Source organism: Fundulus heteroclitus, chromosome 5, assembly GCF_011125445.2.
Source record: "Fundulus heteroclitus isolate FHET01 chromosome 5, MU-UCD_Fhet_4.1, whole genome shotgun sequence".
Lineage (NCBI taxonomy): Eukaryota > Metazoa > Chordata > Actinopteri > Cyprinodontiformes > Fundulidae > Fundulus > Fundulus heteroclitus.
Genome location: NC_046365.1, coordinates 24,340,533 through 24,354,537, shown reverse-complemented (window position 1 = coordinate 24,354,537; position 14,005 = coordinate 24,340,533). Strand labels below are relative to the sequence as shown.

The following is a 14,005-nucleotide window of genomic DNA, read 5'->3' as shown; positions in this document are numbered from 1 at the left end:
ATTATTTGAGCTCATCATTCTGGATATTCCAACCTCGTCATACACAAAGTTAAATGTCTTAAGAATTTTTTTTAAAGAGGATTATTAAGTGAAAACATATTAGCAGAGCTTGAAACCTATTTTTCCTCTTTTCCTGTTACCTGTGTGACCTCTAAGCATGGAAGGATAAAAACCTTTTCTAGAAGAACACAAACATTTTAAAGAGCCAAAATATAGAAGTCTCTCATTAAAATAACATGAGTCACTTCTAGAAGTCAGCTAACCTCTTTAAATATTTTTTTTATGGTTTAGAACCAAACTGGTAACAGAAGACACACAAGTGCAATCGGCTTTATCAGTTTAATTTTATAGGGGAACCACAAGTACTTTAAAAGGTTATACAGCGCTGTACATCTGGGAGCCGCACTGACTGACTTATAGCCGCATCTCCTCCCTTTAAATACTAATTATTTAAATGTTCTATAATCTGATATTGATACAGTGATACAATAAAAGCTTGTGTAACTGGTCCTGCAGCTTTACTGATATGTCGATGGTGGGACTGTTTCCTTACATTTAGTTTGTTTTGCTTTTTTTCCAAAAAAGGAAAATAAAAGTTAGGAGGCAGAAACTGCCACACTGTAATCCTGTATTACTCCCAATTCACTCACACAATAGAGAGAAAGAGAGCTGGAGAAGGGAGAAAGTGGGGAAAAAAAAAAAAAATAGAGAGAGAGATATAATTGTCATGTTCTGAAGGCTGGTCCGTGATGGAAAGGGGCATCAGTTCATAGCGAGGTCCAGAAAAGCCCAAATTATCCTTTGAGCGTTCTGCGACCTTGGCTCCTACTCTGCCCGACTCCCGACCCACTGGAGGGCTCACTTCCATAGCTGCGTGCTCAGAGTCTGACCGGACCCGGCGGCGGCGGCCCAACCGCCCATGGCTGAGGGAGGCTGACCAAAGGCCATCTGGCCTCCGGCACCGTTCAGAGTCATCCCCGACATCTGCTGGTTCACCTGAGGACGGCACAGAGGTCGGTCAGCAGCAACAAAGGAGTCCAACATTTGCTATTCATAATGATGGAAACCCCCTTTTGTCAATAAAACTGGAACCATCAAATATCCCTCTCTCTGTACAACTTCTCAAGCTCATCCCGAGTCCTTTGTCCTCTCCTATAGTCCTTTCTCTCAAGTTTAATCCTCAGAGGACAATGTAAATTGTCTGTTGAGCTATGTTTGTGTTTATTTGACCTTCTTTTTATATTATCCTGCTGAAAGACCCATTGCAGGCCCATCTTGAGTTTTCTGACACAGCCTGGAAGACTTTTACATAAAATAAGCGGATGTCCAAGATGCCTTGAACACTGGATGGTTCCCACTTCTTGTTCCTTACGTTTAATTTAAAAAGGGATTGTAACTCAAGGTTTCCACAAATGTCAGCATATCTAAGACAGACCAACTAAACTGTAAAAATCATCAACACCCCATGCTGTGACCAGGATCTCATATACGATTACGATTTAAACGTAAGAATTACAGGAAGTATAAAAAATACAATAACTTTTGTTTACTTAGTACCAGTACAGCTGGTAATCATAGTAAATACAACTTTGTCAACCTGAAATTTGCACCTAGGCTACTGAACTGCAACAACTGCAGTATACAGCTTCTTAGAAAACTATTCAAATTTTAATTAACTAAACATACAATTTTAAGCCAGAGGAGTAGTAGACATTTTTTGTCAGGTTCATGGGGAACGCTGAATGTATTTTCAACAGAGTATTGACGTTTTGCCACAGCATAAACACCCAAATTACTCACCATCAAACCATAGAAAACAGCTGATTCCTCCCCCCCCGAAAAAGAATAAAGGATTTCACAAATTAAAGCTTAAAATTGGCCTTAATTTAAAGTCACTCCTTATTGACTGTGTGGGTTCGGGATGCCAATTGCTTTTTTTCTTTGTTTTTTATCTTAACACATTTTTTTGTGCATCTTTTGTCAACAGGCGTTACCATGTATGTATATTAATTTATTTTATACCGTGGCCTGGATGAATACTCGATTCTGATTGGCTGCTGGGTGTCCGTTAAAAAGTGTGGCAGGTCACCTATGAAAAAGTTCTGGTCAAATAGCTTGATTGTTCTAAATTGTTCTAATAAGCTGGTAACAAGATGGCCGAGACATATTAAATAGCCCTCTCAACCGTTTCTTGAGAAAAACGTATGAATTTATCTGTGGGGAAAAAAAACATTAAAGTATTAATAATTGATTTAATATTTATTTATTTCGTAAGTGACCGTGGTATAAGCAGGATAATAAATGCATTTTGCGGTGTCCATTCTCAGAAATTAATGGACGACGCGGAAGCTTCACATCTCTGCGTCGTCCATTAATTTCTGATAATTGACACCTTGTCAGGCACAATCACTCACATATTACATAATATTGCATTATATTATTATTTTATAATGCATTGCTTTGATAAAAATGCAAAAGTGGCTTCAGAGTCCCTTTTTTATTATTTGTACCCTGTGGTGAACAGCTTTCTTTACATTTTTGTGCATTTAAAAGTGGAACAACAACGTGATAAAACAATACATAGTTTTATTGTGCTTTCTGGATATTTTGTTTAAAATATCAACATTTTCAAATCACGTGGAAAGAGTTGGTAATAAAAATTAGAGGTAACCCCTAAAGTTGTACAGTGCTGCCACCTGGTGGCTGTTGTATGGTAGTGTGGGCATATGTGAGGCAAGTTCCACCAGTCAAGAGAGCTACACTACTGAACCTGTTCCAAAATCCAACAATTTACACTTTAGATTAGACTTGCTGGTCAATTTTAATGCACTACTAAAGGAAAACAGTCTCCATACCTGACCCATGTTCCACTGAGCCTGCTGCCCCGGCTGGATGGCGTACATGCCCTGAGCAGGCACCATGCCCGCAGGCATCGCTGCACCCTGTGGTCCCATCATCCTGGGGGCCATGCCCATCATTCCAGTGGCAGGCGCGTTTCCCATGAAGCCGTTTGGCATCGTCATCCCGACCATCATGGCGGGATTGGGCCCCATCATGGCCGTCCCACTCTGGGCCATCATTGCGCCCATGACAGTGGTGGGCGGCACAGCTGCGCCCATGCCAGGAAAGGCCTGATAACCCGGAGTGGCCTGGACAGGAAACTGCATCTGAGAGGGGCCCATGAACATGCCGGCTGACGGGGAGAGAAAAACAACAGCGTTGAGAAAGTTTATAAAAGTCAAGGAGTCCCGACATATTTACTTTGACTCATTGGTTCTCACCAGCGGGGGCCTGCTGGGACATGCTGTTGGTTCCATACAGAGACAGAATTGAGTCCTTGGACATCAGCTTCTTGGCTCCGTCCTCGGCTTTAGCGGTGCTACTGCTGTCGCTGAACAGGTCCAGGTCGGCCTGTCCAGACCCTGAGCCGGCTGCGCCTCCTGCAGCCGGAGCTTGTGTCGGCGTGCTCGCCGAGGTACTGGAGCTCCCCTGGAGGGAGGAGAAAACGCTGGTTTTGGCAAGGAAACGTGCTGCTAAACAAACCCAACAAACCCTTTGTCTTTCTGCACACACAAGAAAGCACATCTTCTAAAATGTTAACATAACCCCCACCCAGTAAAAAAAAATGTTTCACCCCCCCACAAGATTGAACTACTTTTCTAAACTCATGGTTTTGTCACAATATGAATAGTTTATGGTCTAAATAAAAAAGCAACTAAAAACCATCAATTGTATATTTTCAACGTATTTCAAGTAAACCTGATTTTTTTGGTTTTAATATTGCAGCCTAGTAAATGTGAAAGATTAGCAACATTTATTTATAATAATAATTAGATTTTTCGTAATGTCAAATATCCTAATATGCTCATGTTGAAGCACCAAGCGCATGAAAATCTTTGTAAAAACTTTAAGTACTTTTTTATTTGAAAAAACATTTCTAGCTAAACATCAGTCTCCATCTCTTACTCTTATCTAAGAATAAAGAAACCAAAACATATAAGGTCTCACTGGGGTTATTGCTTTAGGGGAACAACAGACAGCTGTTTTGATGTGAACTTTAAGAATTTGGTGGAATTGCTTATTTGAGGTTGATGCTGACATCAAGCTGGCTCATCTCCTGATCTTCCTCCTGTCCTGATCATCTTCAGGTTGTTGATATGTGCCAGCCTCCATAATTCCCTGTTTTCTTCAGACGTCCTAACCAGTGAATTACCCTCATCTGAGGGTTGAAACCTGGACACATTTTGGGCGTTCTCAAAGGACGATGACCCAAACCAATCAGAATAACTGGATTTAGAAAGAATAAAATGGGCTGACGTTAAGCCTGGAATGGCTCCGACCTTACCTCTAAACCAGGGGTTCCCACCATCTGGACGAGATGATCCAAAATCTCTAACTTTACAATGTCAACAAGTATATACTTGTTTCAATATAGCAAATTCATGCCTTTAATCGTGAAAGATTATTTTTTTCTCGAAAATTCACATTTCTCGCAAATGTGTTTTTTCTGTGTGTGGAAATGTACTCCTTTGTGTCCAGTTATTTATTTTCTTTCATCTTTTTTGTGGCGATAACAAGAATAAAGAACATTATGAGAATAAAATAATATAATAATGTAACATTAAGAGAATGAAGTCATATCGTTTCAAAGTCCTGACACTGATAACAATTTGAAGCCGATTTGCTAAAAAGATTTAGTATTTCTTTATTTGTGAAATCAATACCAAAGTATCACTTTACAAAATGCTCAACATTCCTCATTTTACCAAAGACTGCACCGTTTTGTAAGAGTTCTTCTAAAATTACTACTTTAGTCTCGCAATTGTATAACTTTATTCTTGCAATTTCCAAAAAGAACAAAAGAAAGTGGTCAAACATCCAATCCGAATCATCCATGAAGCTTGGTGATGGCCAGTAATGTTACATGCTTGAGGAGTAACTTGCTGATGAAGACTTAGGCATATATCTGAGTAGGGCAGGACAATAATTCAATAACAATATATATAGATCGATAGACGTACATCGACGATATATATATATAAAAAAAGAGTAAATAAACAGTTCAATTAAACATTTTTCCTTCCTTTTGCATTCTAGCCTATCATGTAGGTTAATATTAGAGTCATTACATCCTCCCAACCAATCAAACGCAGAGCCAGGAATGCTCCGTCACCAAGCTCCGCCCCCTTCAAAAAGCTCAGAGAGCAAGCGTTCTTTTTCATTTTTTAAATCCTTGCAGTTTTGATAAACAGTTGGTTGAATAAAAGGGTTGAGTTTAAATTCAGTGTTTGTGAATTTTGCATATAAATATAGGTTGCTAAGCAACAGCATAAAACGGCCATGGCAGCACTTAAAATATATGTTTTGAATTTGTTGATAATTATCGAACAATATGATTTCTATTTTATCGATATGCTTTTGGTCTATATCGCCCCGCCCTGTATTTATCCCTGTGTGTATCATTCTGACCCTGAGGATCATTTGAAAAACGTGCAAATATTTCTTGTTATAAAGCTTGATATTACAACACACAACAACAGTTGTGTGTTGTAATATCAGTCACAGCGATAGCAAAAACTGCATGTAAACTTCTGATAGGAAATGCACGTCTGTTTACTAGAAATGCTACTTTTTTTCATCCTTTGATTGAAACTATACCTCACGTGTAGAAAATATTGCCCCATAGCATCACTATAAACACACGATAGTTAAAGACATAGTAATACATTTGGAAGTGGAAGCTTTCTTTTTTCATTTTTTAAATCATTGCAGTTTTGATAAACAGTTGGTTGTTATGTTTTAATTGACAGGTTTAGCTAAATCTATATGGAGACTGTTAATAAAGAGAAAATCCTGTATTAAAATCTTTAACTGTGTAATCAAGAGTGAAATTCTGCTCTTTTTAAAATATATTGATGTCACTAGTTCCCATTTCCTACATATCTACGGTAATTTCAGTTCTACAACTAAGAAACCACCGCTGGCATGCTCTGCTGAGCAGTCGACTATATTCATTGTTGAATCAGGTGAGAGGTGTTATGGGATGGTTTCTTTTTTTGTATTTACCTGAGAAAACTGAGCTGCAGATGTGGATGATGGCAGAGGGTTGGACACCATTGGGCCAAATATATCCAGGTCACTGTTCTGGTTTGTGCTTGTGTTACCATTGTTAGCTGATGCTGCAGCGGCGGGCGTGTCTGTGACAGAACGGACAACAAACCAGTTTTACAGGAGGAATATCGGCTCACACGGAGAGCTGCATTCTTCCAAGCCGCGTTGACGCATCGCGGTAAATCTCGCAGACATTCGACATGTATTCGTTTCAAAATGTAGAATGACGAAAACACGGAAACACAAATGATTGAATACGTGCCACAGCTGAATCAGAAAAAACACAACTGGATAAACATTATCAGCTCAATAGCTGATTTATTTAAGGAAACAGAGGCAAACTAAAGAACGCGACCACTTCTCCCTGTGTGCCGTGATGTCGGCCCGTGTGCGATCACAGATCTGTAATACAAAGTGGGATTAGGGGCTTATTGAGGCGACTTCGGGTTCAAGGATTTTCACTTTGACAAAGCTGGTTCGTTTGTCACATGGTAAGGTGAGCTGGAAACCTAACCTAAATCACGGCAGGTTGAGTACGCAGTGAGGATTAGGAGGTCAGCACACCATAGAAATGCCAAATTTCAATCAGTCAGTGCAGTTAAAACCCCGCGTGGGTCAAGGATGGCTCAGGCAGCTGTACTGATGTATACCAAATATTTTAACAGCAAAAATCTCAAAGCTAAACCTAGAGCTAAAACCTTTCCTCATGCCAATCCAACAGTTGAATGTCCTCTTTATGACGTGGCAGAGAAAGCACGGAAGCCCCAGGAGTTGGCTCTGGCTGTAAGGAGCATAACGGAGCACGGCGTAGCCTCTCCCCCACCTGTTGCTGCACGTTGCTGGTCAGCTGGCTCACAGAAGGCTACTACAGGCTGTATGGAAATATTTCCAGTTGCAGAAAAATAAGGACAATTTGTTGCAGCGTCCCCGCTCAATATTATGAATCTGGTTAAACTTTGATCAGATATAAAAAAGCCTCATTAATGCCAAGATTAGTCCATTTTGGCGAGTCTCGGCCTCGCCCAAGGTTAAAGTTGCACAATTTGAGCAAAATATGCCATTGTTAATTTATCATTGAAGACTGGCGATGAATGATGATATTTTGTTTCAACTAACTAGATCTGAACAATGCATTCCGGCTTTCTATGAGAGAAATTTGATTTTAATTGTTGTTTAATAGAGCTGAACATTTTCTAGTAAAGTCATTAACAAACTAAGTTGTTTATTTGCCTGAACAGTAAGTATATCCAAACCCATTTTTTTTATATATATATAAAACTGTGCAGCTAAGATAGAAACAATGAATTTCTATTTTCCTAGTAGCTGGTAGACTACTTATAATCTGGGGTCAATGTTAGCAATGAACCCAAAACAAAGACACTGACACTGTTTGGCTAATTATTTGTTTACCACAAGTCACATCATCACTGCGACATTCACAATCATTATCATGTTTCCCCCACAAGACCCACAATTAGCCCAGATTTTCCCTCACTTGTTTGCCGGGATTTCAGCAACACTCTTTCTGAACTTTAGCATTTATAAATATTTTTGGCAAACACAGCAGTAGGGCACAACACTTATTATGGAGCAGGCTACCAAATGTTGCATTCAAGCACAGTGTTGCCATTGCAGCATTGCATATATTAACAGCGCCATGCGGTGAAGGCAATTGCAATATTGTGCATCTCAAAGTAATTTACTTCAGCTGGCTTTAGGTGATTTTATAAAGGCATCAGTGGACTCACTGCGGGTGTTACCGGAAGCCCACTAAGAGATGAGATTATTGGAGAAGTGTGTAACTGAGATTTGATCATGAAGATAAGACTTTAATACCAGGTGTTAATGGCCGGGCTTTGCTTTGTCTACCTGTAGGTGAATCAGCCACTTTAACACCTGCTGTAACCAGAGCCAGTGGTTCTTTCCGTTTTATTTTGTCTTTGTTCATTTTATTTCTGAGTTCAGGAATCAATGTAATTTTGTTGCAGTGCTGGCAACAGTGTGCAACGACAAATAAACCTTTGATCTCATCCACAGCTCCCCTGAAAGTTGCCTTCAATGTTATGTCAGGTCTCTGGAAACCCTGGCCATGCTGAACCTACTTCATGACGCAGGCCTCTGGTGCTGTGTTATTTAACTGAGTGTAACCGGGCCGCTGTAAACAACCCGTCCTATTTGTTGCATTTGATACTGAGCCGCAGAGAGTGTGAAACGCGTATCAGGTTTTTAATCGAAAACAAGAAGTTAGAGGTCTGGCGTCAGCAGCTTTAGCACTTCCTCTTCTGAACGCAAACAGACACAAAACAGCATTCGGCGGTTTCTGGTGTAAAACAGTAGGAAGAACGTCCAACAGGAAGTTAGAAGTCTTGTGCTGCTTCATGGGAGGAGTGAAAATATTTTAGCTCAAATGCAAATGGTGCTGGCTAAACAGACTTATTTGTTCTGATCGGTGATGTTAAAGAGGGTTTGGCAGAACAAGCTTCCTCTCCAACTCACCGGCTTGATCAAAACAACAACATAACAATGAATCAAACACAGAAAGGGAAATAAAGATTTTCATTAAGCACTGCTGTTAATATGATATACTCCTATAGCAGTTTGACTACGACTTCAGCAAATGTAGAATGTACACAAAATAAGAGAACTTAAAAACTTTTTAAACTTGTATTCCTATCTAATAATATCTGTTTGCCTAGTTCACACTCACCAAGTCCTAGTAGGTTCACAGGGGGCTCTGAAGTCTTTGCAGGGCTGATTTTAGGAGCAGGCCTGGGTTCTTCACTCTAAAAGCAAAATAAGTTTTTAAAGCAAAATTTAAAAAACAGAAAACAAATCAGAGGGACACCTTTGAGGCTTAAATTATGGGTATATCGGACTTACCTTGGTGTAAGATGACACCTTGGTCCCTCTCTCCGGCTCCTTGTCCTTCTTACTATCTTTTGGCTGACGACACACACACACACCAAAAACACTGAACAGCTGATACCACTTCTATTTACAGCCCCTTTGTTAGGATGTGTAAAACAGCCTTGAGAGAAAGTATTGCTATGGAGACCCGATGACCCCCTAAAAGGTCATAATTTGGTTTTCTCCAGATAGTTTGAGAGATTTTTTTTTTAGTTAACTGATCATCCTACTCAAATTTTCAGTAGGTTTAAACTTGTAGTTATTGGTCTGGCTGCTGATGCCGACAAGTTTTTGCAGCCGTTTCTCACTCCAGTCGTATCTTTTCTTGTTTGTTAAGTTGATATAAAGACTTCTGGGTCCTATCATCTTATATATTACACATATATACACATCCTGCACCACTGGTGTGTGTGAATGGCTGACTGTAGTGTAAAGTGCTTTAGGGTTATCGGACTAGTTAAGGACAAGATGTATCATTTACATCTGGGAAGCATGAATAGACTTTACTAAACTCTCCAACTGCATAAATGAACCTTTACATTTAAAAAAGGATTTGGTTGCATTTATTTTATAGGATTTTTTTTGGACATCCCACCAATCTGGGAACAATTTTGTTAAAAAAAGAAAACAATTTCTTTAAAATTTCAGTCTGAGATTACGCTGCTTGAGAAAGGATAAAACTATTACATTTTAAGGCTTTTTACACATCTTTAACAGGGGTGCCAATACTTATGTAGGGGGCGTTATATGGGCATTCTATACATACACTGCTTCTATTGATTCCATTCTTGTTGTAGTATTTCTTCTTTTCATATTTATCCCTGATGAAGAATTCAACTGCTCTGAGGGCAGAGTTAAGAAAGAAACGGAGAAACAAAGATGCAAAAACATAAAACAAAATGACCACCATTAGGGAGGTTTCTTTGTCGGCTGACAGCAAAGGATACTGGTCTGTCTGAGGTCTTCTGAAGCTGTCTGGAAGGTTGGCTTCATAAAGCTGCCTGGCCTTGGTGTTACCCATTTCCTGTATACTCTGGAAAAAAGTGGATTAAAAAGGTGTAAGCTCGGCAATCAAAAAGACCCTGCCAGACCGTCATTGAAAAGAGGCTCAATGATGCAATATCAGACTTATCAGAGGTTAATATTTATAAAAACAGATCTGCACTGTAAACCAGAGGCATGGAAACATGTCAAAGTAAAAGCAGCAGTTTTGCATTTAGTTTGAATGGCAGAGCTCCGTTGGTGCAGGACTTTTTGTCCAACGCATCTATAAGTTTAAAAGTGGAAGGTGCCGTCTTCATTTAGAGACTAAAAGATATTTAATGGGAGGTTTCAACACAAAACCTTTCTGTGTGGTTAACAAAAAGCAATTTAACAGGCAACACAAATCTTCTCGTGGTAACGTCTCCCATAACCTTAAAATTAGAGCCGAGAAAGCCTAATACAGCTCTACTTTCTTTGTTACTCCAAATGTAAAGTTTTCAAGCGTAACCTAAATGCACAAAATTATGCAATTTAATTTGAAACAATGAAGTAACAACTCAGGATTATAATAATTTGCTTTTCAATAAATTTATTTTAGCAGTAATATCATTATTACTTTCAGATTGACAGGGGTTGTTTTGTCTGTCGAGACTATCCTGTATTTTGTTAACAAAAAAAAAAGAAAATCAAAAAACAAACAGCAGTTTTGACTGGTATCAGATTTCAGCTGCTGTTCGGTTCAGTCCTTTGTTTGTTGCTTTCCTTTCTGCGTGTTTCAAATGACACGACAGACAACAAATCGCCGCTACTGGCATGTCAGATTTACAAGCTACAATTACAGGGTCGACCAACCTGGAAGTAACATTTAAAAACCAGGCTAGCTGCTGGTTAATAATCATGACAGATTATTTCTTTTATTTGGCTTTTTTTCCTCTACCTGTCAATTTTCCCTTTGAACACGGATGAAATGATTATTAGTAGTAGTACTGCGCAAACAGCAAATATTTGCAAAAAAAAAAGGGGAGGAAAAAAAATAACTGTCATCTGGCTAACAAGGCTGGGTCAGATAAGCAATATCAAGGAGCATAAGCTGTCGAACTATCAAAGTTTAAAAAGCGCTAAAAGTTGCTCTCATACTGCATGTCCTTTCAATAAGATGCCGGAGAAATTTTTCTCCACAGCACAATTGTTGCTGCACTCTGCTGGTCAGCTGGCCGAAAGAGGCTACCACGCTTTCAGCCCACTTCCAAGAAATGCACTTGCAAATATAAACAAAAAAAAATAAAAATCATGGGGTGGATCCAAAAGGCGCGCCGCCCATCGCTCTTGAAGGCGACGGCGTCTTAGAGCAACAGTCTGCAAGCAACAGCAGATCTGCTAGGCGGCTGACTGAGCAAATAGCATGACTAAATAAGCCAAATCAAAACTGCAACAAATAAACGCTTAACATTGCACTACTGTAACTGAAATAAGTAACATGCCCATTGTTTTAGCAGCCCCAGGAATATGTGCTGCATTGCTGCTCTGCGTGATGCAACGCAATTTGCTTTCAAACCTTTGAGCCATTCACATAAATTTGTGGTATTTTTACTTCAGGTTATCATAATGTAAGAACCTCACACCAGCCCCTGCCTGGTCTCAACATTGTCTTGTTAAGACACCAAAGTTATTTAGAGGCTTTTGTCGTTATTGGTTTTCAACTGTTAACAAAATGTGCCACCGGTGGAAATCAAAACTAATCCAAGTTAAAATTGAATAAGCTAGGCATTGATTAAGAAGATCTTAGTTTTACTACTGGCAACGTATTAAAAGGATTTCAGTGCTTTTAACCTTTTTCTAAACATGTGATTTACACTCGATTCCATCGTTCAGTTACATTATTCAGACAGGCAAACAGATTTCATAATCACGGTTCTGTTAGACATTCAGGATGCAGCTTACAAGACAGATATGGAGAGTTAGAAGTAGAGAAAACCCGTGTGTGAGGCTGTTTCTGCAATTTATTGTTTGGTTTTTTGCTCCAAATGCTTGATTAGTGACTAAATCAATGACATGCTAAATATTTTCATTTATTTACCCTTTATTTTTCCAGGAATGAAATCTGTCTGTTTAACAAGGACGTCCTGGCCAAGAGGAGAAACAATGTGCAAGGTGCAAACAAGCCATTACAATTACAAAGTAACACTAACAGATGCACAAGTGTCATTTGCCCATAAAAAAATTGGAAGTAATTTATTTTTTGTTTTGGGGTTTAGTAATGATTCAGAAGAAAAAAAAAACGCAAGCTGAAAGCTTTTTTTGTTTTTCTTTAATGCAGAACAATGCGTTTTGAATAGAAAACATCACATTCCTCTGAAATTAATGTTAGCTTTTGGTTAGTTCAAAGTAGGGCAGGTCAATTAATCGCAAATTTCAAAAACATCATTTTCTAATCGCAGAGGTCTGCAATTTTTGGCTATGTAACAAATTAATGAATAAGACGTGCACTTTAGGAGTCTGTAATTATGTTTAAAGTGGGTTTGCCTCCACATAGAAGGGAAGAGAGTTGCAGCAGTGAGATTATCTATTTTTATAATTTCTTTTACCGTTTATATAATCATACTTTTTACCAGAAACTTTCAGGAATCTCATCATAGCATTAAGCTCTGGTTAAAGTGTTTAATGCATGGACTTGTTTGTTGGTTGCACTTTGCACTATATGTTCAACCAGGATTGATGTCCAACTCAATTAAAAGCTATTCTCTTGAATAATAATATTCTGATTAATAAAAACAGTCAATTTTCTTGTTTTAAATAGTCCTTGTTTACAAACATCTTTATCCACAAGGTATTTTTGTGGCTTGTGGTTAATTCAGAGAAAAGTAAAAATTAAAATCGCAATTATGGTTGAAATATATCACAATTTTGATTTTTGGCAAAAATCGTACAGCCCTACTTCAAAGGACTGTGAACAATTAACTGTTATTTATTCAGAACATCAGTATGCTGAATATTTCATGGGAATATCTTAATATCTTGGATCCCCCACCCCAGAATTACATGACACAAGTTTTTCATCCCATACACACAATCCTGGTATCGTTTAAATGAGCTCGTTAGCTTCTGGAAACCCTGCTAAGAGAAAGCATTAGCAGAAGAGCACCTGGATCTGTTCTGAGGTCCACTGGTCCAGGTTGACCGACTTCACTCTGGATATATGGACCCCCAGGTTCCTGTGGATGCCTGCACACCGGATGCAGATGAAGACCCCCAGATTCCAGGATGCCCATCTTGGACCTGTTGAAGACGGAGAACAGGGGAAGGTATTGAGACGTTCGCGGAGGAACGGCACCGAACATGTTCGATCTTGCTGTGAATTTAATATACCACCACCCAAAAAAAAAAAAAAAAAATGAAAAAAAAAAAATGGAGAGCTACTAAAACGTGCCCGAACAAGAAAGCAAGCCCGGAGTTTCTTGGAAGGAACGATCGGTGTATATTACAGCGGCGGGCAGAGGGAAGCACCGGGGGAGCTTAGGTAGATTTACAGAAGTTAGCTCGCTGCTTAGCAACTTAGTTTAGCTCCGGGGGAAGAAATGTCAGCTGACCAGTTTGAGCCGTTTAGCTCAAAAGAGCCACACAACGGTACAGAGGCGCTGCTATTTCTATCACAAAAGGTTTAAAATATTACATATTTCAAATTAAACCAACAAAACAAGTGTCCGGTGTGAACGCCGCACCTTTCGCTTCGCAGTCGGCGCAGTACTTGTTGTCTTCCTCCCTCAGCATTTTGGACAGGATGGCCTGGTGCTGCTCGTTAAGTTTCTGGGCCTTTTCTCTCTCCGAGCGGGTCGTCATGTTCGCGGCTTCGGTGGCGCTTGTTTCGGTGAAGGAAACGGTACCCTAATCAGTTGTCAGTGAAGAGAAGTTTTGCGGTAAAATATCATAATCGGAGGTCTGAAAACCTCCGACTGGGAAATGAAAACACCCGGAACCGGAATCCCGTCTCCGCCCACAAGAATTC

The 14,005-nt window shown here is 39.4% G+C and overlaps 1 protein-coding gene across 1 annotated transcript; it reads right to left on the bottom strand.

The window, feature by feature from the left end:
• Window positions 1-325: 325 nt before the first annotated feature.
• LOC105917298 (stromal membrane-associated protein 1) lies at window positions 326-14,005 on the bottom strand. Its single transcript, XM_012852067.3, has 10 exons — window positions 13,722-14,005; window positions 13,145-13,278; window positions 9,966-10,051; window positions 9,785-9,860; window positions 8,992-9,054; window positions 8,819-8,894; window positions 6,067-6,197; window positions 3,282-3,489; window positions 2,856-3,193; window positions 326-996 (listed from the first exon to the last, which is right to left on the bottom strand). Exons 1-10 carry the CDS (start codon window positions 13,837-13,839, stop codon window positions 859-861), a joined length of 1,368 nt encoding a protein of 455 aa, XP_012707521.2. The 5' UTR covers window positions 13,840-14,005; the 3' UTR covers window positions 326-858.